The sequence below is a fragment of the Ochotona princeps genome, chromosome 26, assembly GCF_030435755.1.
Source record: "Ochotona princeps isolate mOchPri1 chromosome 26, mOchPri1.hap1, whole genome shotgun sequence".
Lineage (NCBI taxonomy): Eukaryota > Metazoa > Chordata > Mammalia > Lagomorpha > Ochotonidae > Ochotona > Ochotona princeps.
Genome location: NC_080857.1, coordinates 18,271,166 through 18,292,631, shown reverse-complemented (window position 1 = coordinate 18,292,631; position 21,466 = coordinate 18,271,166). Strand labels below are relative to the sequence as shown.

The window sequence follows — 21,466 nt, the reverse complement described above, 5'->3', positions numbered from 1 at the left end:
CAGTCTGGTTCTGCCCAGCACATACTCGGCCCTTACATCAACCAGTGGGAGCTGCAGCCTAGTCGGGGCGACCCACAATAACCCCCACCAGGCCCGCCCCCTACCCTGATTTGCCAGTATGTGTAGCAGTAGACCAGTCTGTCCCCCATCCCATTTGGCTCTTGTACTTGTCAATGGGTATTAAAGCTTAGTTCCATCTAACCAACTCAACCATCCAGCCCTCACGGATGTTGTTGAGTGCCTGTCTAGCCACCCCAGCCCCTGTCCTAGTTTTCATGCCCTCCCGCAGGATTAGTGACCCAAGAAGGGGGAACCCACTTTTTCCCTCCCAGGTCTCTCTCAGTCCTGGTTTATGCACTCTTTAGGTGGTTCTGTGATTTGACTGCCAGCTTCTGCCAGCTGATGCTGAGGCTAAGCCCAAACATCCCTCACCCACTCTAATTTATGCTTGCACCCGCAGGAATAATCAGCCCAGCCTGGCTTTTCCATGATCTAGTCCACATGCGGCGCACAGGTGTTGCAGCCTTGCTTAGTCTTGTCTGTCCCCATCCCAGCCCACACTCTCCAGTGGGAGTAGCTGTCCGACGAGGGGACCAGCCCCTTAATCCCCCTGCCAGCTCTGCCCTCCCTTCCTGGATCTCACATGTGCTGGTTGGGTGCTGCAGTCAAATACAGTACATAGCCTCATTTAATTTTAATCACTCCTTTAAAGACCCTATTTCCAAATACGGGCCATTTTGAGGCAATGGGGGTCAGGAATACAAACTCTGAATTTCCTGGGATTGTGGATGTGTGTGTGGGGGGGTCGGTTTTGTGAACACAATACAGCCCGTAACATTATGTGAATAACTTATTCCGAAGAATGGCAGCAGATGTTTCAGGGAGCCAAAAGTTCAAACACATAATCCAAACAGTTAACAAAGTGAACTTGTGGTATTTATTCTTACTAGACATGTGATTTGCAGAAGAAAACTTCAGGGAAACCACTTAAAGAAATGATTCCCAAGTAACTGCTTTTTCTTTCAAACCTGTTTAATTTTCCTTAAAATCTTCCCACAAATGTTTACTGAATACTTCCTTATTTTGCCCAAAAGGAGTTCACCAAAGACAGAAAAAAAAAAAAGTACCCCATCCGTAAGGTTCTAATGTGTTTTTATTGATTAGAATCATACACCATTGGGATCCTTCCATCATGGGCGATATACAGTAACATTCACACTCCTGATACTGAAATAACGTACTGACAAGTTCTAATATTGAACACAGAATAGTTGTTGTCTCTATGAACAATGAAAACTCAAACCATTCAGTTTGTCTTGGAACATTTAAATTCAGGCCATTATTTCACAATTTGGAAATCTGAATAATCCAACTTTGAGATGGCTCTCTCATTGTTGAAGTTTGCTTTGTCAATGTGCGATTTGGGACTTCCTTTTGTCTCAAGCCACTGCTGCATCAGATGCACCTTGGAGATGGGACCTTGCAATTGTCCTTGTACTGTGCCCCGCTCAGTGTTCTGGACCCAGCCTACCAGTCCTAGCTTTTTACCCTCAGCCTGGGGGGGGGGGGAAGGGGAGGGAAAGAGAGAAAAAAAGAAAGATCCAATGAGATTGAACAAAACAAAGTGAAACTACAATCTGTTGCCAGAATCCTGGCCTAAAACCAAGCCACTGAAACTAAGCTGACATTGTCCAGGACAGTCAAAACAGAGACAGCAAGGAGGATCTCATTGCTGATCTTAACATCAAGTGTTGGCCACTGAACTCCCATTTCCTTCCACCCTGTAAAACCCAGGCCCTACAAGTTTTCACTATATTGTCAGTTTGGTTAAGTACAAAAGAATGAGCTTAAAACAGATGCTTTTAAAATGATTCTCTAAGGCTGATTTTTGTTAGCATACTGGGCTGTAGCTTGTTCATTTTCCCTGAGTCAAGAATCTGTTGGGTATATTAAATGGAAAAAAAAAAAGCAGGAAGTTATCTGATCCTTCATTTTGTCTTTAACCAGGACCACACCTAAACAAATCCAGATGAGTTAGTGTCCGTTATATCTCTGAAGATCATTAGGGAGTCTTTCACAACTTCCTTAGTAACTCACCCCATTGTTCTCCCTGTAGGGAAACTGTCTCATGGATATGTTTATCCTGCATCCACAGCCCACATTCTGTCAGCCTCCTGGGGAAGCAGAGCAGCTGCTGATCAGCCTCTGAACACTGCACTTCCATGAGACCCCGTGACTAGGTTTTTCACTTATCTTTCTTTAGATTCTGTCCAAATAATCATCATGACTTTAAAGTTAAATAAGCTTATGGAGACCACATAGTGACTCTAAGTTGTTGTTCTTTAAGGCATTAAGCCATGGCAAGACTGGCCACGTAGGAAATGCAGCACTGTATTAGAGGGCATCTTATTTTTCTATAAACATATAACCAGGATATCATAGAAGTCACTGATTCTTAATCTACCTAAATAGAAGGGGTTGGATTACAAAAGAAAATGGGAGTTAACATGATTGCAAGTCCAAATGCCAGAGTCCTGACCTAGTAAATGTGGGAAGTTGCTGGAGCTTGCCAGAGAAAATGTTAAGCACAGGGAAAAAAAAGTTTGATGAGGAACTGAAGCATCCATCAAATCAGTTATGTTCAAAGCAGACGTGGTTTGCATAATGCACAAAAGAGACTTTAGTCAAATAAATAACAGCTTAAAGGACAGGGAAAATTAAGGAATGAAGAAAAATAAGATACCAAAAGCATGCACTGCTAAGTGCCAAAGAAGAAAACATCAAACAAAAATGCCAAGACTGGGCCCCAGCGTGAAAGCCTAGTGGCTAAGGTCCTCGCCTTGCATGTGTCCGGATCCCTATGGGTACCAGTTCATATCCTGGCTGTTCCACTTCCCTTCCAGCTCCCTGCTTGTGGCCTGGGAAAGCAGTCGAGGATGGCCCAAAGCCTTGGGACCCTGCATCCACATGGGAGACCTGGAAGAAGCTCCTGGCTCCTGGCTTTGGATTGGCTCAGCTCCAGCCATTGCAGCCACTTGGGAATAAATCAGTGGAGGGGAGATCTTCCTCTTTGTCTGTCCTCCTCTCTGTATATCTGACTTTCCATTAAAAATAAATAAATCTTTTTAAAAATTGCCAAAACTAGATTTTGAGGAATATTCCACACCTACATGACTTTGTTTAGCAACTATACTCTTCTGCTTTGAAATTAACCTCAGGGATTTGACACTCTCCAGTTCTTAGATTACCATATGTGGGGAACATCTTAAGGATGGCTGTCTGGCATTGTGCAGGAGGATGCAGCTGTCAAATACATCTTTAAAAAGGCAGTGTGATTTATATGACTCCTGAGAGTGAACAAAACACGAACATTTTGACTGGTGTTGAGGATTTCATTAAACTTGATTCTGTTCTTATTTTTCAAATTATAGTATGATGTTGCTGATTCATGTTCAGTTTTGAATAGCTATCTAAACATGTAAAAAGTATTTTTTCTCCTAAGAAAATTTCAAAAATTCTACCTCATAAGCATCTTTCTTTTTCTTCTTCTTCTTCTTCTTCTTTTTTTTTTTTTTTGGTGCTGATTACACTCCAAAAATAAATTTCTCTCAAATCAATACACCAGGAATTCTATCTACAACACTAAATTGAAGAAGAGAGCAAAGTAAATCCAAAACAAGCAGAAAGAAGAAATACAAAGGAGTATAAAGAATCTAATAAATAGGATAATAAAGACAGTAAAACTTATAGTTCTTCGGAGGCAGGTGTTAGGCCTGGTGGTCAAGACACGGGGTAGGACACTCACACCTCCTCAAGGATGGTGGGCCTGGTTCCAGCCACCCAAGAAGGGGCGCCGGACTGAGCTCCTGGTTTCCAGCTGCAGCTTTCTTCAGCTTGGGCCCAGCTCAGTTCCAGCCGTGGTGGACATGTGGGAAATGAAGCAGTGAGTGGAGGCTTCTCTCTCACTTGCGCTCTCAAATAAATAAATAAGTAACATTTTAAAAAGTAAATTCTTGGGCAGCGCTTGCAGTGCAGTGGGTTAAACTGTGCTTCAGATACCCACATCAAATATCAGAGTGCTGGTTCAAGTCCTGCTCACTCCACTTCAAATCCAACTTCTTACTAAAGCATATGGGAGGCAGCAGATGATGGCAACAAGTCCTTGGGTTTTGGTCATCTGTATGGGAGATGGAGTTCCTGGCCCTGGGCTTCAGACTGGCCTGGCCCTAGCCACTTGTGAACACTGGGGAGTGAATCAGCAGAGCAAAGACTTCTCTTTGCTCTCCCTCTCTTTTCTCTGTAACTCATTGAAAAAATTAGTAAATCTTTAAAAAAAAATCGTATGCTTAGGATTTACATAAAGAGTTACAAAACACTGTTGAAAGTAATTAATGATGTAACTAAATGGGAAATTACATCGTGCTCATGGACTGCAAGACTAAATGTTGTTCATGTCATAGCACTCCTCAGATTGACCTACATACAGATTCAGTGCAATTCTTATCAAAAGCTCAGGTCTTTTTTTTTTTTTTTTTTTTTTTGCAGAAATTGAGATTGACAGGGCTTGGCAGCGTGGCCTGGTGGCTAAGGTCCTCGCCTTGATCCCATATGGCCGCTGGTTCTAATCCCGGCGGCTCCACTTCCTCTCTGTCTCTCCTCCTCTCAGTATATCTGACTTTGTAATAAAAATGGAATAAATTTTTAAAAAAAATTGAGATTGACCTTAAACTCATACACAAATATAAGGAACTCATAGTTTCAAACTAAAAATAATTTGAAAAAGAGCACTATTGGATGACTCAGTTTGACTTCAAAACTCATTCCATAAAGCATCACATAAAGCTAGAGAGAGGGTGGTTCTGGCGTAAGGACAGATATGTAGGTCAATGAACTAGAACTGAGAGTTCAGAAATAAACCTTAAATTGATGGTCAACTGATTTTTGACAAGGTTGCCATGACAAATCAACAGAGGGAGTAATAGTATTTCTTAACAAATACTGGTAGGACAGCTGGATATGGACTTGCAAAAGAATGAACCTAGACTTCTTACCAAATACCACATAAAAATTCACTCAAACTGGATCAAAGACATAAATTTAAGAAGTGAAACCATGAAACTCTTAGAAGAAGTTCTTATGAGAAACCATAGCATGGCTTGGAATTAAGCTTTCTTAGATATAACGCTAAGCACATGCAAAGCAAAAGCAAAAACCTAGCTAAATCAGATTTCACAAAAATTAAAACCTTTTGTACTTCAAAGAATACGATCACAAAAGTGAAAAAGCAATGAAACAGTTATAAATCACACATCTGATAAGGGAATAGTAGGGATATATAAAATGTTCTTAAAATAGAAAAAATACAAATAATTTAAAATGAGAGGTGTCTGTTTGGTGCAGTGGTTCCAGTGGAGCTTGCAACACCTGGATCCCGTCAGTGTCTGGTGTGAACCTGCCTCATCTGCTTCTGATTCGGCTTCCTGCTAACGCACACCCTGGCACGCAGCAGATGACGGCCCAAGTAACTGGGTCCCTACTACCCATGTGGGAGACCCAGATTGAGTTCTGAGCTCCCTGCTTCAACCTGACTCAGGCCTGGCTACAGCAGGCAAATTAGGGAGTGAACCAGGAATGGAAGATCTCTGTTGTGTTTCTCTGTGTCTCTCTGCCTTTAAAATCAATGAAATGAAAAAAAAAAATGAGAATTTCAAAAATGAGGAATGCATATTTGGTCTATAGTGAAAATGTCAACTGGGAGGCTCAACCCCACTTCAGAGTGCCTGGTTTGGGTCCCAGCTCCACTTCCTGCTGACGAGAATCCTGGGAGGAAGCAGGTGGTAGCTCAAATACATGGGTCACTGCCACCCTTGCAGAAGATCTGAACTGAGTTCCCAGCCCCCACTTTGGCTAATCCCCAGCCCTGGCTACTCTCAGCATTTGGGGAGTAGACCAGCTGATATGAGCTCTCTCTCGTCTGCTTTTCTGTCAACTAAATAACTTCTTAAAAAGGAGCTGTGGGTTTGAATGGAAGTTTTTCCAAAAAAGGTATATGGAATCTTCTTCCATGTGCTAAAAATAAGCACATGAAAAGATGCTCAGCATTATCATTAGAAGACAAATGAGAACCACATTGAGGGTATACACAACAAAATATTATTTAGGAAGGAGGCTCTGACACATGATACAACATAGATGAAGCTTGGGGACATTTTGTGAAAAATAAACAAGTCACAAAAGGACAAACACCGTATGATTCCACTTATGAATTTCCTGTAACAGCTGAATTCATAAAGATAGTCCTGATGGCCAGAGGCTGGGAGGAAGGGAGAATGGGAAATTAGTGCTTGACAGGTATAGTTTTGTTTTCCCCAGAGAGAGCTCTGTGGATGGGTGCTAAAGATGGTAACACAACAATGTGTGAACATACTTAGGGTCACTGAACTGTGTATTTAAAAATGGTCAAAACAGGGCCCAGCATGGTGGCCTAGTAGCTAAAGTCCTCGCCTTGAATGTGCCAGGATCCCATATAGGCACTGGTTCTAATCCCGGCAGCTCCACTTCCCATCCAGCTCCCGGCTTGTGACCTGGGAAAGCAGTTGAGGATGGCCCCAAAGCCTTGGGACCCTGAACCCATGTGGGAGACCCAGAAGAGGCTCTGGGCTCCTGGCTTCAAATCAGTTCAGCTCCAGCCATTGCTGCTGCTTGGGGAGTGAATCAACAGACAGAAGATCTTTGTCTCTCATCCTCTCTGTGTATCTGACTTTCCAATAAAAATATAATCTTAAAAAAATAACATATACACTTAAATGACTATAAATAGTAAATACGCTTCCAGTCTAATGAAGACAAAATGGCAACTTGTTTTTTCAAAGCCAATTAGGTTTTTCTGTATTCTTTTATTTTTTGAACTGGTCCTTTTTCCTCAACTCATTCCTCTTGGAAGCTGCCTGCTCTAAGTTACAGGAATCTGCCCTGTGTAACTGGCGGCAGAACTAACTGGAACATAGCTCCACCTTCAGTAATTCTTTTCTCAGTAAGTGCTTCATGTGTAAAGCTTTCAAAGAGGAAGAAATGATTTGCAAAAATTGGGGAAACAAGAGTGGGGTTGATCATTACCATTCATACTTCAAAGTATCAGGTTTGAATTCAAAGTCCCACAGTTCCAGGAGCAACCCTCACTCACAACCTGTGGCATTGCAGGAACACACACAGCCTGCACACAAGGCAGAGGAGGAAATAAGTGTGCATTTCGTGTGGGCATGTCAAGGGAAGATGAGGGACGCTGAGGCAGAAGTAGAGATGGCCACAATTTATTCATTCCTTCAAATACTCACTATCCTGACAGTATCCCAAACTCCACACTCAATGCTCCCCCTTTGCTCTTTCTGCAATGGCTTTTTAAAAATTTATTTATTTGTTTGTTTGTTTATTTATTTATTTATTTATTTATTTTAGTGGAAAGGCAGATGTACAGAGAGGAGGAGAGACAGAGAGGAAGATCTTCCGTCGGATGGTTCACTCCCCAAGTGGCCACAATGGATGGAGCTGAGCCAATCCGAAGCCAGGAGCCTGGAGCTTCTTCCGGGTCTCCCATGTGGGTGCCGGGTCCCAAAGCTTTGTGTCGTCCTCGACTGCTTTCCCAGGTCACAAGCAGGGAACTGGATGGGAAGCGGGGCCGCCAAGATTAGAAGCGGGGCCGCCAAGATTAGAACCGGCGCCCATATGGGATCCCGGGGCGTTCAAGGTTAGGGCTTTAGCCACTACGCTAGTGCGCCGGGCCCCTGAAATGGATTTTAAACTAGAAAAATATAAGCTATTAAAAAGAGAAATGTTCTTTCAAAGCCTAGAATAGGAAGGAATCGAAGTGGGAGTCTGGAGAAGGTTCGAGAAAGAAGTGGTTGTGGAGGAAGCCATTAATGTTTCTACATCATCATCACCAATTCACCTCAACGTCATCTCTCAGATCAGTGATAGATCTCCTCCAGGGGCTACTGAGTTTGATGACATCACACCAGGGAAACCTGGGGAAGCCCTCTATCTGCTTCTTTGGAAGAAGCAAGATCCTGCGTATGGGTGTCTTAGCACTCAGGGACCCATTAGAAAAAGCCCAAGTATATCAGTATGTTCCATTCACATCTTTTTTTTTTTTTTAAACTAAACTGCAAACCATTTTCATTCTCTTTACAAACTGCCTCCTGGCCAGGCACTTTGCAGAGCAACAGCTTCTTCCAATGCCCAAGTAGCAGGTCTTCCTCAGATAGCTGACCCCCACAACCTCAAGGCCACATACCTGGGTGTACTTGCGGAAAAACACCCCTTGCACCTTCCCAAACACTTCATAATCCACTGATACCAAGGTGTCCCCTTCCGCCATGCTCAAACCTGTCAGAAAGGGGAAAGTAGAAACGTAAAGGCCTATTATTCCAGGAACGCCACTCGCCACCCCACCCGGGGTAGGAAAGGACCCAGGGCACCTGCTTCTTTCCACAACCACCTCTCCCCGACCTCAAAGTCTCTGAGCTCAAAGAGCTCAGGGAGCGACCGGCCGACCGTACGGAGCCACAGTAAGTCACCTGGGCGTGGGAGCGGCGGTTTAGGACGACCTCCGAGGTCTCCTTTGGGGACAATGCCAGGCTCACTTCATTGCCTGCTTACACCAATGCCGGTCTTGCTCCCTCCCCACATGGCTGTCAGCCTTCATCCACTATTTTGGGGTTAATCAAACTGACGGGGGGCCCCTCCCGGGCTCACCCTCCTGCACTGCCCCTTCAGGGTGCAGACCACCAACGCGCAAGAGCGACCACCTTGCCAACGGCTCTCTAAGCGGCGCTAACCGCCGCGTCCGGAAGTGCAGCGTGAGGCGCCACAGTCGCAACTTATCATGCCCATCAAGGTTCTATTAGCCAATCACAAGGACCTAAGTGGCTCTGAGCCCGCCCATAAGGCGGAACTTCATGACGGCATAATAAGGCAGCCCGATGAGCCTCGCGTTCGGGATCTGTCCAGGGTCCGGCTGAGCCCCACGGATTGAGCTCTCGTCTCACCACTGTCGCTAAACGCACCCCTCAAAGCAGGCAGGAAGAAATATCGGGGATACATTCAATCAATCCAGACGGCCTATTGTGTGCTGGTATACAAGGTACCCAACAATCAACATTGAGCATCACTGAGTAATTCAATGACCAGGACACAATCTTTCTTTTTTCTTGCAATTCTCCTCAAATTTGGGGCCGTGCCTAAGCTGGAATTGGTAGCCAGATGCCAGCGGATGTTATTTTCTTGTAGGTTTCTGAAAGTTACCTGATGATTCAGTCTGCAAGTGGCTGCAATGGCCAGAGCTGCGCCAATCCAAAGCCAGGAGCACAGGTCTCCCACATGGGTGCAGGGTCCCAGGGCTTTGGACCATCCTCTACTGCCTTTCCACGTCACAAGCAAGGAGCAAGATGGGAAGTAGGGCTGTGGGGATGAGAACCAACGCCCATATGGGATCCTGGTGCATGTAAGGCAAGGACTTTAGCCACTAGGCTACCACACCAGGTCCTCCAGGTAACCTTAATGAGACCACCTGGGCTAGCCCCAGGGTGAAGGGGAGGAAGGGTTGGAAAATGTGGCTGGGCCCGGCGCTGTGGCGTAATGGTTAAGATCCTCACCTTGAATGCACCGGGGTCCCATGTGGGCGCCAGTTCTAATCCCGGCAGCTTTACATCCTATCCAGTTCCCTGCTTGTGGTCTGGGAAAGCAGTCCACTTGAGGGGTGAATCATCAGACGGAGGATTTCCTCTCTATCTCTCCTCCTGTCTATACATCTGCCTTTCCAATAAAATAAATAAATATTTAAAAGAAAGAAAAAAGAAAAATGTGACTGGACCTATTCTTGGGAATTGACATGATAAATTGTGCATTGAGACTTCATTCTATAAAAAAGTAGAGGGCCCGGCAGCGTGGCCTAGTGGCTAAAGTCCTCGCCCTGAACACGCTGGGATCCCATATGGCAGCTGGTTCTAATCCCGGCAGCTCCACTTCCCATCCAGCTCCCTGCTTGTGACCTGGGAAAACAGTTGAGGATGACCCAAAGCCTTGGGACCCTGCACCTGCGTGGGAGACCTGGAAGAGCTCCAGGATCCTGGCTTCGGATCAGCACAGTACCGGCTGTTGTAGTCACTTGGGGAGTGAATCATCAGACAGAAGATCTTCCTCTCTCTCCTCCTTTGTATATCTGACTTTGTAATGAAAATAAAATATTAAAAAAGAAAAGAAAAGAAGAAGGTACTGGGGAGGAAAATAATGAGACTCATGTGAATCACTTCGATTCAGTCATTTCATTTTGTATACATGTACCAAAATATCACATTACATACAGTATGTATACCATCTTTATCAATTATATCTTTTTATTTTTAGTGGGTTTATTAGAGGGCCCAGCCCAGTAACCTAGCTACTAAAGTCCTTGTCTTGTACATGCCAAGATCCTATATGGGTGCCAGTTCTAATCCTGGCAGCCCCACTTCCCATCCAGCTGCCTGCTTGTGGCCTGAGAAAGCAGTTGAGGACAGTCTAAAGTCTTGGGACCCTGCACCCATGTGGGAGACCTGGAGGAGGTTCCTGGCTCCTGTCTTCGGATCAGCACAGCACTGGCCGTTACGGCCACATAGGGTGTGAATCAGCGGGCGGAGGATCTTCTCTGTCTCTCCTTCTTTCTGTGTGTCTGATTTTGCAATAAAAATAAAATAAATCTTTTTTTTTTTTTTAAAAAATAGGCTTATTAGAAAGGCAAGGCAATCAAGTGAGAGAGAGAGAAAAAACTCTTTCATCTACTGGTTCATTCCCCAGATGACCACAACAGAAGCCAGGAGCATGGGACTTCATCCAGGTCTCCATGTGGGTGACAAGGGCCCACACCCTTGGGCCATCTTCCAGTGCTTTCCCAGGAGCATTAGCAAGGAATTGTATCAGAAGTAGAGCAGCTGGGACTTGAACCAGTGCCAATATGGAATGTTTGTTCCACAGGCAGCTACTTCATTCACTGCACCACAATGCTACCTGGGCAGACTTGGGTCTGTAACTAAGGAGAGTCTGAATTAAGCATCTACACATAGGTGAAATCTGAAACATTAGATTTGGTTGAGATCATTTAAAGAATGTATCTGCAAGTGCAGATATGAGAAGAGGGATTAGGAGACCCTATAAACTTAAGGGGCAGTTGGGAATAGATCTAAGTGTGAAAGGTTGAGAAGACGGAGCTAAGGCATGAAAGAAGAGAACAGGAGGTCGCAGCAGTAAGAACAGAGTTCTAGAAGGTTTGGTACTCAGTAATGTCAAGTGAGTATCCTGGAGAGAGAACTTATATGTCTTTGGTCCCTGGAAGGTCACCTGCCTTGCAGTTGGTTACAGAGGATCATCATGACCTCGGGACACTGAGGAGGGGATGAGGGAATGGGGTAGCAAATAGTTTGTAAATTAAATCTTGCAGCGCAGAAAAGAAATGAATTGGGATGGGGAAGGGTTCCAGAGGTGGGAGGTCAAGGGAACGTTAGGCATTCTTCAGAACCCAAAAGAAGGAGCCTGCAGATGTACAACTTGAAGTTACCAGGAAGGAGGCAGGAGAAGCGATGGGAGTCAGCTCCTGGAGGGTCCTGACAGGGACCCATGCAGCACAACTCACAGAGAGAACTTCTTCCTCAGAAACCGCAGGGAAAGTCCTCAAGAGACAGGGAGGCACCCAGGGAAGTTCAGCCAGAGAAAAACCGAAGGAGTTGATTAAAGAAGGTCAGGGTCTGACCTAACTGGGAAACATCTGGAGCTGTGAACTTTAAAAAAGTTTGTGGAAAAATGGAACTAAAAGATGAAGTTGATCTTAGTCCAAAATAGGCATGCAGTTTTTTTCATAATACACATTTCCATGAACTTTTTTTTGACGACCTCTTGTATGCATAGATGTCAAATTTTTTTGTAGCGAAATAAACTTTTAAATTATTTCCCATAAACTTTTGGAAGTACCCTTGTATATTGAGAAGGCAGTCTAGTCTACTAGGAATGAAAACAAGGAATTAAAGACTGCCCTGGAGGGCCCACCAAAGCATTTCTCTGTAACAAGTAAAAGCTGTAAGCGGATCTGCTGAAACGCTCACAATGACTCCTGTCGCTACACGATTTTCCATGTGCATGAGCCTTTTGAGTAGTTACAGGAAAAAAACGAGCTGCCGGTTCCAAACAGCTTACACAAAACGAACCGAAGCATGAAGAAGACAAATAAACTCTCTTCTGATGTCAACAAGTCGCAGAGTATCATTTAGTGTTGAAACGAGTTATCCTGATTATTCTCAATCTGGCATGTTAACCTCATGATCATTATATTTGGCTGAGTCATCCCCAGGTCCTGAGGAGACAGGGTCAGTTACCACGTGACAGCCACACATTTACAATATCAAAATAATTAGATGGGCCAAGAAATCGACCCCGGAGACATACTGCGTAGGAGAAAAAAAAAAAAAAAAAGGACCGCAAGCTCCCAAGGCTGGTAAGACAAAGCACAGCACACAGCCATACCTGAGGCCTGTATAAGAAGGGCTATCAGCAGGCCCGCTCCCGCCAAGCAGGCGGACTTCGACATCCTGAGACGGGAGGACGCAGGGGCGCAGCGAGGGGCTCCGCCCTTCGCCCAAGACGGGCACACCCCGGGGCCTGGGAGCATTGTGCTCAGAAAAATACAAGTTCTTCTTTGATGGAGCCCCAGAAAAGCCTCTCCCACCTCCTCCCCCCGTTCCCCAAGGGCAGGGCTGTACTGAGCTGCAGAGTTGGCAGGACACAGGGTCAAGTGACAACACTCAAGCTGGACCGCACCCCCTCCTCTCCATCCTCGCCTGCCCAGGATGGCGCGCGGACTGCGCCTGCGCGCGCCTCGGTTCTCCCAATAACAGTGGGCGGGGCTCGGGGCGTGATGCGCTCTCGTTTCCAGGCAACGGGAATAACAGAAGTCCGCTGAGAGCGCCTGCGCGGCCGTCGGTTGGGGAGGCCAGATTTGGAAAAGGAGGTTCTGGGGTTTCCCCCTGAGCAAGAGCGGTTCCCTGAGAGCCTGAGGTACGCAGAAGGCTGTGGGGGAGACATGGGGTTCATACCAGGACCTCCTAGGGGCCCGAGGAGCAGGGGAGTCAGGACTTTACCCCCCAAATCCTCACCTTACTGGAGGGGGTGTACTGGTTGACTGCCCCAGGACAGAACTTCCGTGTTCCGGTTCTAAAAGCGACCCTTTTAGCCCCCTACTTCTCAGTTTCCGGCCTTCCACTGCCTGTGTCCAGGGGGCCCCTAGGACGAAGTCTGTGTCAGTTTCCTCACCTGTGAGGCGGTGGGCCTGGCCCTGGTGTGAACCCTTGGGTCCGCAGGTTTAGTCCTGGGGCCAGCAGTGGGAAGCTGCGGGTTTCCCCAAGCCTAGTAACTTTCTCTCCATCCAGGGTTCTTCCCCTTTCAGGAGGGAGCAGATTGTGAGTGGCAAGAGCTGGGTCCTGGCAGAAAGACATACCTGGGTTGTTTTGGTTTGACCCTCCTCTGGGCCTGACCTCTTGTGGCTCGTGGCCCGCACTCACCCAGGGCGTCTGGAAGGAAACAGCTCTGGTGGACCCAGCACCATGTCCCTAGAAGAGTTGAAGGGAAATGTGAGCAGGGAGAATGTAGCAACAGTTTACTTTAGCAGCCAGGGGTGAACCTCAGACAAACTCTGCACAAGTATCTGGTTTAAATCTCCCGTAGGCTTCCATCCAAGCCCTGAATGGCTGGCCTCCAGTTGGCTCCACATCTGCCTGTGGGCGTCATGTTCCCACATAATAAAACAGAAGCTGCAGGGCTCCGCTCTGCCAAGCAGGACCCTTATGAGCAAGGTGACACTGCCCAGCAGTCTTCCGCGGGGCATCTGAGGCACAGTTTCCAGAAGAAGCTTTTGAGCAGCCAGGAGCTGCCACGGGAGGCTCTTGATACTCACTCCACACAGGACACCTGCACCAAAGCCCAGAGAGACTCCTGTCTTCGCCCTGTAGGTATCGGCCAGCGAGACTCCAGAAGCGACCCCCAGGACCAAGGCAAGGGGTTATTGGATGCATCAGGCTGTGCATCCTGGCGTCCCAAAGCAACTAACCAAGACTTGAATCTCTTTGGGAAGAAGCGAGTTGGGGTGGACCGGGCCTACCCACTAAAGCCCATGGTCCACCGGAAGTCTCACAGTACAGGCGAGGCTGGCCCTGATGGGAACCAGCATGCGTACGCAAGATCCCCTGAGTCATACAGCTCCTTGGCTTCAAGGAACCGTCCGAATGTCTCCGTGGTTGGTGCCGTTCTGGCTGCCGTACAGGGTGAAAGGACCTTGGCAAACCTTGGCAGGAGTGAGTGGGCACAGATTCAAAGGCTGGAAGCGCTAGGGGAGAGCTTAGAGGAGGAGATCCGAAAAAAGGAGACCCTCCTGAGGAACAAGCTGAAGAAGACCGAGCAGGAGCTTAGGAGGATCCAGAAGGAAAGGGAAGGGACTGAGGAAGATGGCCCCTGGGACCTCCAGAGGACACTCCTCCCCAGGCAGAGAGTTCAGGGGAGTGGCGGGCACCCTACATGCCATCCCCACTTCCCCTCGGAATTTGGGTCTGAGGAGGTGCCCAGCAGAGACAGAAGAGAGGACAAATCCTGGGCATGGTCTCAAGAAAATTGTAGTCCATTCCAGTACTCGAGTGGACTGCAGAGGCTGAAGAGGGAGAGGCTGGTGGCAAGCAATACCAAACCCAAAGATGGCCTCTCAGGGACGTCAGAGAAGTGCTGTCAGCCATCGGAAGTGCCTGACCAAGCTACCCAGGGAACCAGCCCTAATCCCAGCCTGCGCAGAGCCCCAGGCTCAGTGGATTCTGGCTGTTCCACCCAAGAGCTGGCTCTGGGCAAGTGTAACCACTGTGGACGCACCTTTCTGCTCTCAAGGCTGCAGAGACACTCCAGCGTCTGTAGCCGGATGCAAGGTGCCAAGAGGAAGGTGTTCGACTCCTGCAGGGCCCGGGCCAAAGGCACAGAGCTAGAACAGTACTTGAACTGGAAGGGGCCAGCTTCAGTCCAGGTAACAGGGGTCTTGCTAGTATCTGCTGCAGTGTAGAACCACTCATATTAATGTAAGGGTTTTTAGGATCAGTGATTTAGAGTTTCTTTCGCTAAGAGTTTGAAGAGATGACAAGAAAAGTCCCTCTGTGTTCACTGACAATCTCTCTGGAATCTAGTTCCCAATGAGAAGTCAACATGTTGATCTGACAGATAATGATAGGGTGGGGAGTTACTGTTCTCTTCCTGTTTTCTTTCTGGTCAGCCCAATAATCCACGGAGGATTCCCTCTTTCCTGCCACAGTGATTTATATTCAGCCAGAACCTAGAACAATCTTGTTTCTTAAATTCCTAACTATGAGACCTGGCGTGGTAGCCTAACGGCTAAAGTCCTCACCTTGCATGCACTGGGATCCCATATGGGCGCCGGTTCTAATCCTGGCAGCTCCACTTCCCATCCAGCTCCCTGCTTGTGGCCTGGGAAAGCAGTCGAGGACGGCCCAAAGCCTTGGGTCCCTGAGCCTGCGTGGGAGGCCTGGAAGAGGCTCCGGCCTTCAGGCTTTGGATCGGCGCTGCCGTGGCTGTTGTAGCCACTTGGGGAGTGAATCAACGGATGGAAGATCATTCTCTTTTTGTCTCTCTTCCTCTCTGTATATATGACTTTGAAATAAAAATAAGAAAATCTTTTTAAAAAATCCTAACTATAGAAGCAGTGCAAAAAAAAAAAATAGTTGAGATCTGAGATCAGCTGTTCTGTGGAAGTTAGTGTGTATGTGCTGGGGGGAAGGGGGACTTTGTTGCATGGAGGCTGCAGAGAGGATCTGGATTGAGAGGAACCCCCATTCTCCAGGAGTGCCCCAAGGTTTATCCCAGAACTCTTTGCTTTGGGAAGCTGAGTGGTGCTTTGGCCCTGTCGTTCCTCTGGTGTGATCTTACAGTTGTCTGTGACCGCCCCCCACCACCTGACTAATTGGGAAGACAGCTGAACAGAGAGGAGGAGAGACAGAGAGAAAGATCTTCTGTCTCCCCAAGTGGCTGTAATGGCCAGAGCTGAGCTAGTCTGAAGCCAGGAGCCTCTTCTAGGTCTCCCGCGAAGGTACAGGGTCCCAAGGCTTTGGGCCATCCTCAACTGTTTTCCCAGGCCACAAGCAGGCAGCTGGATGGGAAGTGGAGCAGCCAGGACAGAAACTGGTTGTCCATATGGGATCCTGGTCCTTGAAGAGGGAGGATTAGCTTGTTGAGCCACACTGCTGGGCCCCAACTATAAACATTTAAAGGCAGGGCCTACATTAAAGGCAGAGCTGAACATGTTGAAACAATTTCCATAGTTTTCCTTATAGCATCTCCAGCACTGATTCTCTTATCTGTTTCAGGTGGACTGATGCTTTTCCTTTGATAGGATCTCTTCCTGTTAGTATCTTTAATGATGGTAGTGCATTAAGATCTTTCTCATCCACTGATTTTCACTCCCCAAACGGCCGCAATGGCTGGAGCTGAGCTGATCTGAAGCCAGGAGCCAGGAGCCAGGAGCTCCTGGTCTGGGTCTCCCACGTGGGTGCACAGTCCCAAGGCTTTGGGCTGTCCTCTACTGCCTTCGCAGGTTACAGGCAAGGAGCTGGAAGGGAAGTGGAGCTGCCAGGACACGAACAAGTGCCCATATGGGATCCTGGCACATGCAAAGCAAGGACTTTAGCCAGTAGGCTACTGTGCTGGGCCCTTGCGTGTATTTTCAAAACCAAGAGGTACTAAGTGACCTACAAGTATAAGACCCTGGAGGTTGTGTTGAGTTGTTACAGGGTTCTACTGGTACAATTTCCCTATTTCCAAATAATCTGTTCATTTTCTGCATGTTTCCATTTTGTACCTTATCTGGAAACTCCCTCTTATGGAGGCTGTGGACGAAGCTTTCATGTCCTGTCTCCTCTTATTTTTCTCCAGCCTTATCTTTCCACTCTAGTTGAATCTGGAGTGTCAGCTTTTACATTTCAATGATCATATTAATTCTGTTCACTGACGAATGAATGAACTGTACCCTTGTGAGATCTATCTGGAGTTAATAATTGACTTAGTTTTCATTTCCTTCATTCTCTACATACCTCTTTGTTTCCCCCTAAGCGATCCACCTGGTAGCAAACATCTGTTCATTTTTCAGAACATTTTTGTATTAAAAGGAGGAAGGCTGAGGGGAGGGGACATACAGGTTGTTATTTAAGGTTTATGTATTTATTTGAAAAGCAGAGTTACAGTAAGAGAGAGAGATCTGCCTTTTGCTGATTCACTCCCCAAGTAACTACAACAGCCGGACTGAGGCCAAGAGCCAGAAACTCCATCTTGGTCTCCCACGTGGGTGGCAGGCACCCAAAGTACTTGAACCACTGTGTCTAGATTTCCTGAGTCTGAAACCTAAGTGGTTCCATTTCTACAGGGAATAAGCCCCTGTCCTGTGTGCGCAGGTGTAGGACACCTGACATGGAGGAGAGGGCTTTTTTGCTCCGCCCCTCCCCACCTCTGTGATCTGGTACCTCCTTCCCAGCACCGACTCTCCCAGCGGCCCCCTGAGAAGGATGGCTGGAGTCTCACTAGTGCCCTCCTCCGGGGCGCTGTTGTCACTGCCTCCACCATGGCAGGTCCGCTGTCACCATGCTGTCTCCTGTTCTCCACCTTGTGATTCCCTTACAGCCTTCCCGTCCCTGTGAAGGAGGAGACACAGGGTGAGGTGAGTGATCAACCTTCCCCTTTACATTGCAGCCCGAAGCTCCGCGGAAGAGCAACTGGAGACAGAAGCACGAGTGTTTCATCCAGACCCTGCGCCAGGCACGAGAGGCCCAGCAGGTCATCGCCAAAGGTGGCAACCCCTCCAACTTGCCTCCCATCCCACCTGCAGAAAACCCAGACTACATCCAGTGTCCTCACTGCAGCCGCCGCTTTGCCCCCAAGGTGGCTGAGCGACACGTCCCCAAGTGTAAGACCATCAAATGCCGCCCTCCGCCTCCAAGGAAGCATTATGGCTGAATGGCGGCCGACAGCGCAGCCTCCTCCGCGGCGCAGAAGGCTCCGCTGCTTTGTGGTGGCCGCGAACAGAAAGAGACTGGATTGATGCTAAGCAGAAGCAAGCAAAACCTCTCCTCCCCCCAACTCCAGATGTGTCTGCAGAGCTAGAGTGAGCAGAGCTGCACTGCACAGCAGCAGGAGGTAGAAGAAAGCTGCAGCTTCCCACTCACTGACCGAGTAGTAGGGCTGCCGTGACTTCTGGCCTGGCCCTAAGCAAGGCGGGTGAAGACCTGGAAGTCTGGCAAGCAGGTGACATTAAAGCAGTCTTCTTGGAAGCCTGATCTGTGGTTTGTGCTAGTAGAGTGCCTGCATCTGGTGTGCATCTTGTGGCCACTAGCATGTGTGTGACTCCCTGTTAACCCTTCCTGCTCTTACAGCCAGTAGGAGGATTAGGCCAAGTTGGTGGCAGAGGACCAGGGTTGCCCAGATGGGAACTCTTAGAAAAGATATTAGTCTATGCCTAGTCTCCCTGGTGCATGGGCCTGGCCAAAAGCCAATGCAAGTATGTGAGGTTAGGATGCTAGCACACGCTCAGCCCTCCCCATGGTGTCTTGTGTAATAAAGGAAACATATTTATGTACATTACAGGGGAGGTTTACTTGTTCTTTCCTAATGGATTTCATGTGTCAGGGGAGAAAGGAATAGAAAGGAAAAAAAACCTGTTTTCAGCTGTTACTAGCACTCTTTTAGATCAGGTGGAGTAACTTTTTTTAAAGGATTTATTTATTTTTATTGGAAAGATGGATATACAAACAGGAGGAGAGAGAGAGAGAGAGAGGAAGATCTTCTGTCACAATGCTTCACTCCTCAAGTGACCACAATGGCTGGAGCTGAGCCATTACGAAGCCAGGAGCCAGGAACTCTTCCAGGTCTCCCACAAGGGTGCAGGGTCCCAAGGCTTTGGGCCGTCCTTGACTGCTTTCCCAGGCCACAAGCAGGGAGCTGGATGGGAAGCAGGGCCACCAGGATAAGAACCAGCACCCATATGGGATCCTGATGCATTCAAGGTGGGGACTGTAACCACTACGCTATCACGCCAGGCCCAGAATAACTTCTTAAATGAGGCAGCAAAATCTTCCCTCAAAGCCAGTTGAATATTGCAGTGTTACATGCCCTTGATTTATCAACTTCTATCGTAGATAGTAAAAATGGAAGGGCCCCTTTTCATATAGAGAATTGCCTAGCGTATTAGGTCCTCAATAAGTTTTGGGTAAATTTAAAAATTCTAACGTGTGGCATATCAAGTTAGCCACCACCAGCATCCCATATAGGCATCAAGTTTGTGTCCCAGCTGCTCCATTTCCAATCCAGCTCTCTGCTAATGCACCTGGGAAAACAGCAGAGGATGGCCTAAGCATCTGGGTTCCTGCTACCCATGTGGGAGACCTGGAGGAAACTTTACCCCTGACTTTGGCCTGGCCTCAGGCTGGCTGCAAGCCAGTGGATTGAAGAGCACTGTCTCCCTCTCCTTCATTCTAAATCTGCCTTTCAAATAAATACATAAATCTTATAAGAGAAAGTGAGACCTGGGCTTATGAAATGGGAGAACAGGCAAGTTAATTGTCCAAATATCAGTCAAGATTATGGAGATTACTATCCCAGGAACATCATTCCCATCACACCCATCTTGAGCTGGGCAACAATACCCTATTTTATGAAACAATGAAAGGCCACTCTTGTTTCAGTTCTCCTCTAGCTTCTGCTGCAGGGCTGGGCTATCAGAGAACAACTGGGGATCAGTGGCTTTAGCAGCAAGGCTGCCTGATACTAGGCTCAAACAAAACCTCTGCCAGTTTAAGAGCCACATATATTGTAATGCTTTGTGCTTTTTCAGGTCTTTCAGGTAAAAGTATCATGTAATGGGATTTTTGGTTTGTGCCTTAAAGGCTCCCTTGGGGCGGCATGGTGGCTCAACAGGCTAATCATCCATCTTTCAGTGCCAGCATCCCCATATGGCCACTGAATCTAGTCCAGGCTACTCCACTTCTCACCCAGCTCTCTGCTTAAGGCCTGGGGAAGCAGTGGTGGATGGCTCAAGCCCTTGGGCCCCTGCACCCATGTGGGGGACCTGGAAGACGCTCCTGGCTTCCAGCTTCAGAACAAGAGGATGGAACATTTGTCTTCTTTTCTTTGTAAATCTTTAAAAGAAAAACCAATCTTGAAAAAAGAAACAAAAGCTCCCAGAGTCCCTGGGTGTATAACCCACCAAGTGCATTGCCCAGGCAAGCCTGGTAAGGACTTAAGTTTTGCATTTGATGTTAAAAAGCTACCAAAGTCAAGCAGTAGTGGCCAAGGTCAGAGAGTGGCAGCCAGTGGACTACTCTGACCCACACACCTTCCTTGGCTGGCACAGCATTACAACTATGATCTAACAAAGAATTGAGGTAAGGAAAATATCTTCAAAAGAAACTTTGGAAAGTTCTGGAAACAGTAGGCTAGGCATCTGCATAGGACCAATCAGGTAGGGTCAGAACCAGTCACTTCTTCAGACTGTGCATCCCCACCTGTCTGCTTCACTCATCTGCCTGGCCCCTTGGGCAGGGAAGCCCTAGAAGACATTATGTGGTCATAGGTCAGGACCTCTGAACAGAACAGATCTGTGTATCTGGGGGAGTGCTTCCTTTGGAAGCAGTTATTTTTATCCTGCTAAGGAAATGTAACAGTCGTGCCTTAATGTTCGCTTTGATCTCTATATGGTTCTTGAACCTATGAGGAGGATCTGTTAGTTTTTATAGGGGAGCCTGATCTCATGTCGGGGAGAATCTTATCTAAGTCTTTCCTGGAAAGCTTGGGGGGATGATACTGAACAAATAACAGTGCTTATGGACACCCATATTTTGGATTTCTTTATCCAAGAAACCTTAGTGCAAGTAAACATCATAAATTTCAAAGTTCAATGGATGAAGCCATGGGAAAAATTTCGTGGTGAAACTCACATGGAAACTTGTTTCACTTAAGACGTGTCTGCAAATGTGTTGAGATATTTCTTTGAGAGCAGTGTAGTTATTAGCACAGCCCTTTGGGGCCAGCCCTCGCCTTCAGTCACCAATCTGTCCCTCTTCCTGAGCACGTGGGAGGCGGCAGAGACGTGACACAGAGGCGGCTTTCTTCTTCATGATTCGGATTCTGGAGTGAATGATCAGCATGTTTATTTCCATAGTTAATCATTATACCAATGACTGACTTCTGGCTTTGCAGCAGGAAGGAATGTTTTAGTCTAGTCCATCCTGCCCCGACCCTCCCATGGATAATCCTTCCTTGGAGGCCCGGGGACCTAAAATTTCTTTAGAACACATTGCTGCTCCTGATTCTTGGTGTCAGGGCAACCCAGAAACAACTTGGGTTTTAGGCTGCTTTT

General features: G+C 47.3%; 2 protein-coding genes across 5 annotated transcripts; one reads left to right on the top strand and one right to left on the bottom strand.

Annotated features, from left to right (window-relative positions):
- Nucleotides 1-1,135: 1,135 nt before the first annotated feature.
- On the bottom strand, nucleotides 1,136-12,785 carry ACYP1 (acylphosphatase 1). 4 transcript variants are annotated; one of them, XM_058655160.1, is made up of 3 exons: nucleotides 12,547-12,785; nucleotides 8,291-8,382; nucleotides 1,136-1,555 (listed from the first exon to the last, which is right to left on the bottom strand). In XM_058655160.1, exons 1-3 carry the CDS (start codon nucleotides 12,689-12,691, stop codon nucleotides 1,340-1,342), a joined length of 453 nt encoding a protein of 150 aa, XP_058511143.1. In that variant the 5' UTR covers nucleotides 12,692-12,785; the 3' UTR covers nucleotides 1,136-1,339. The 4 variants fall into 4 exon arrangements, with proteins under 4 accessions (XP_058511143.1, XP_004584448.1, XP_012782220.1 ...); XM_004584391.3 differs by lacking the exon at nucleotides 12,547-12,785 and adding an exon at nucleotides 8,752-8,895; XM_012926766.2 differs by lacking the exon at nucleotides 12,547-12,785 and adding an exon at nucleotides 8,805-8,870.
- A 146-nt stretch (nucleotides 12,786-12,931) lies between these two features.
- ZC2HC1C (zinc finger C2HC-type containing 1C) lies at nucleotides 12,932-18,420 on the top strand. The gene is made up of 3 exons (XM_012926717.2): nucleotides 12,932-13,077; nucleotides 13,744-15,079; nucleotides 17,806-18,420. Exons 2-3 carry the CDS (start codon nucleotides 13,763-13,765, stop codon nucleotides 18,067-18,069), a joined length of 1,581 nt encoding a protein of 526 aa, XP_012782171.2. The 5' UTR covers nucleotides 12,932-13,077; nucleotides 13,744-13,762; the 3' UTR covers nucleotides 18,070-18,420.
- Nucleotides 18,421-21,466: the final 3,046 nt, after the last annotated feature.

What these genes read in the sequence shown, in the direction of transcription:
- ZC2HC1C (XM_012926717.2), top strand. Translation starts at nt 13,763, where the DNA reads ATGGCTGGCCTCCAGTTGGCTCCACATCTGCCTGTGGGCGTCATGTTC. An exon ending in AGGGGCCAGCTTCAGTCCAG is followed by an intron (nt 15,080 to 17,805) that starts GTAACAGGGGTC and finishes TTTACATTGCAG; the next exon opens with CCCGAAGCTCCGCGGAAGAG.
- ACYP1 (XM_058655160.1), bottom strand. Translation starts at nt 12,691, where the DNA reads ATGCTCCCAGGCCCCGGGGTGTGCCCGTCTTGGGCGAAGGGCGGAGCC. An exon ending in CCTTCTTATACAGGCCTCAG is followed by an intron (nt 8,383 to 12,546) that starts GTATGGCTGTGT and finishes CCTTTCTGACAG; the next exon opens with GTTTGAGCATGGCGGAAGGG. An exon ending in TTTTCCGCAAGTACACCCAG is followed by an intron (nt 1,556 to 8,290) that starts GTATGTGGCCTT and finishes CCCCCCCCCCAG; the next exon opens with GCTGAGGGTAAAAAGCTAGG.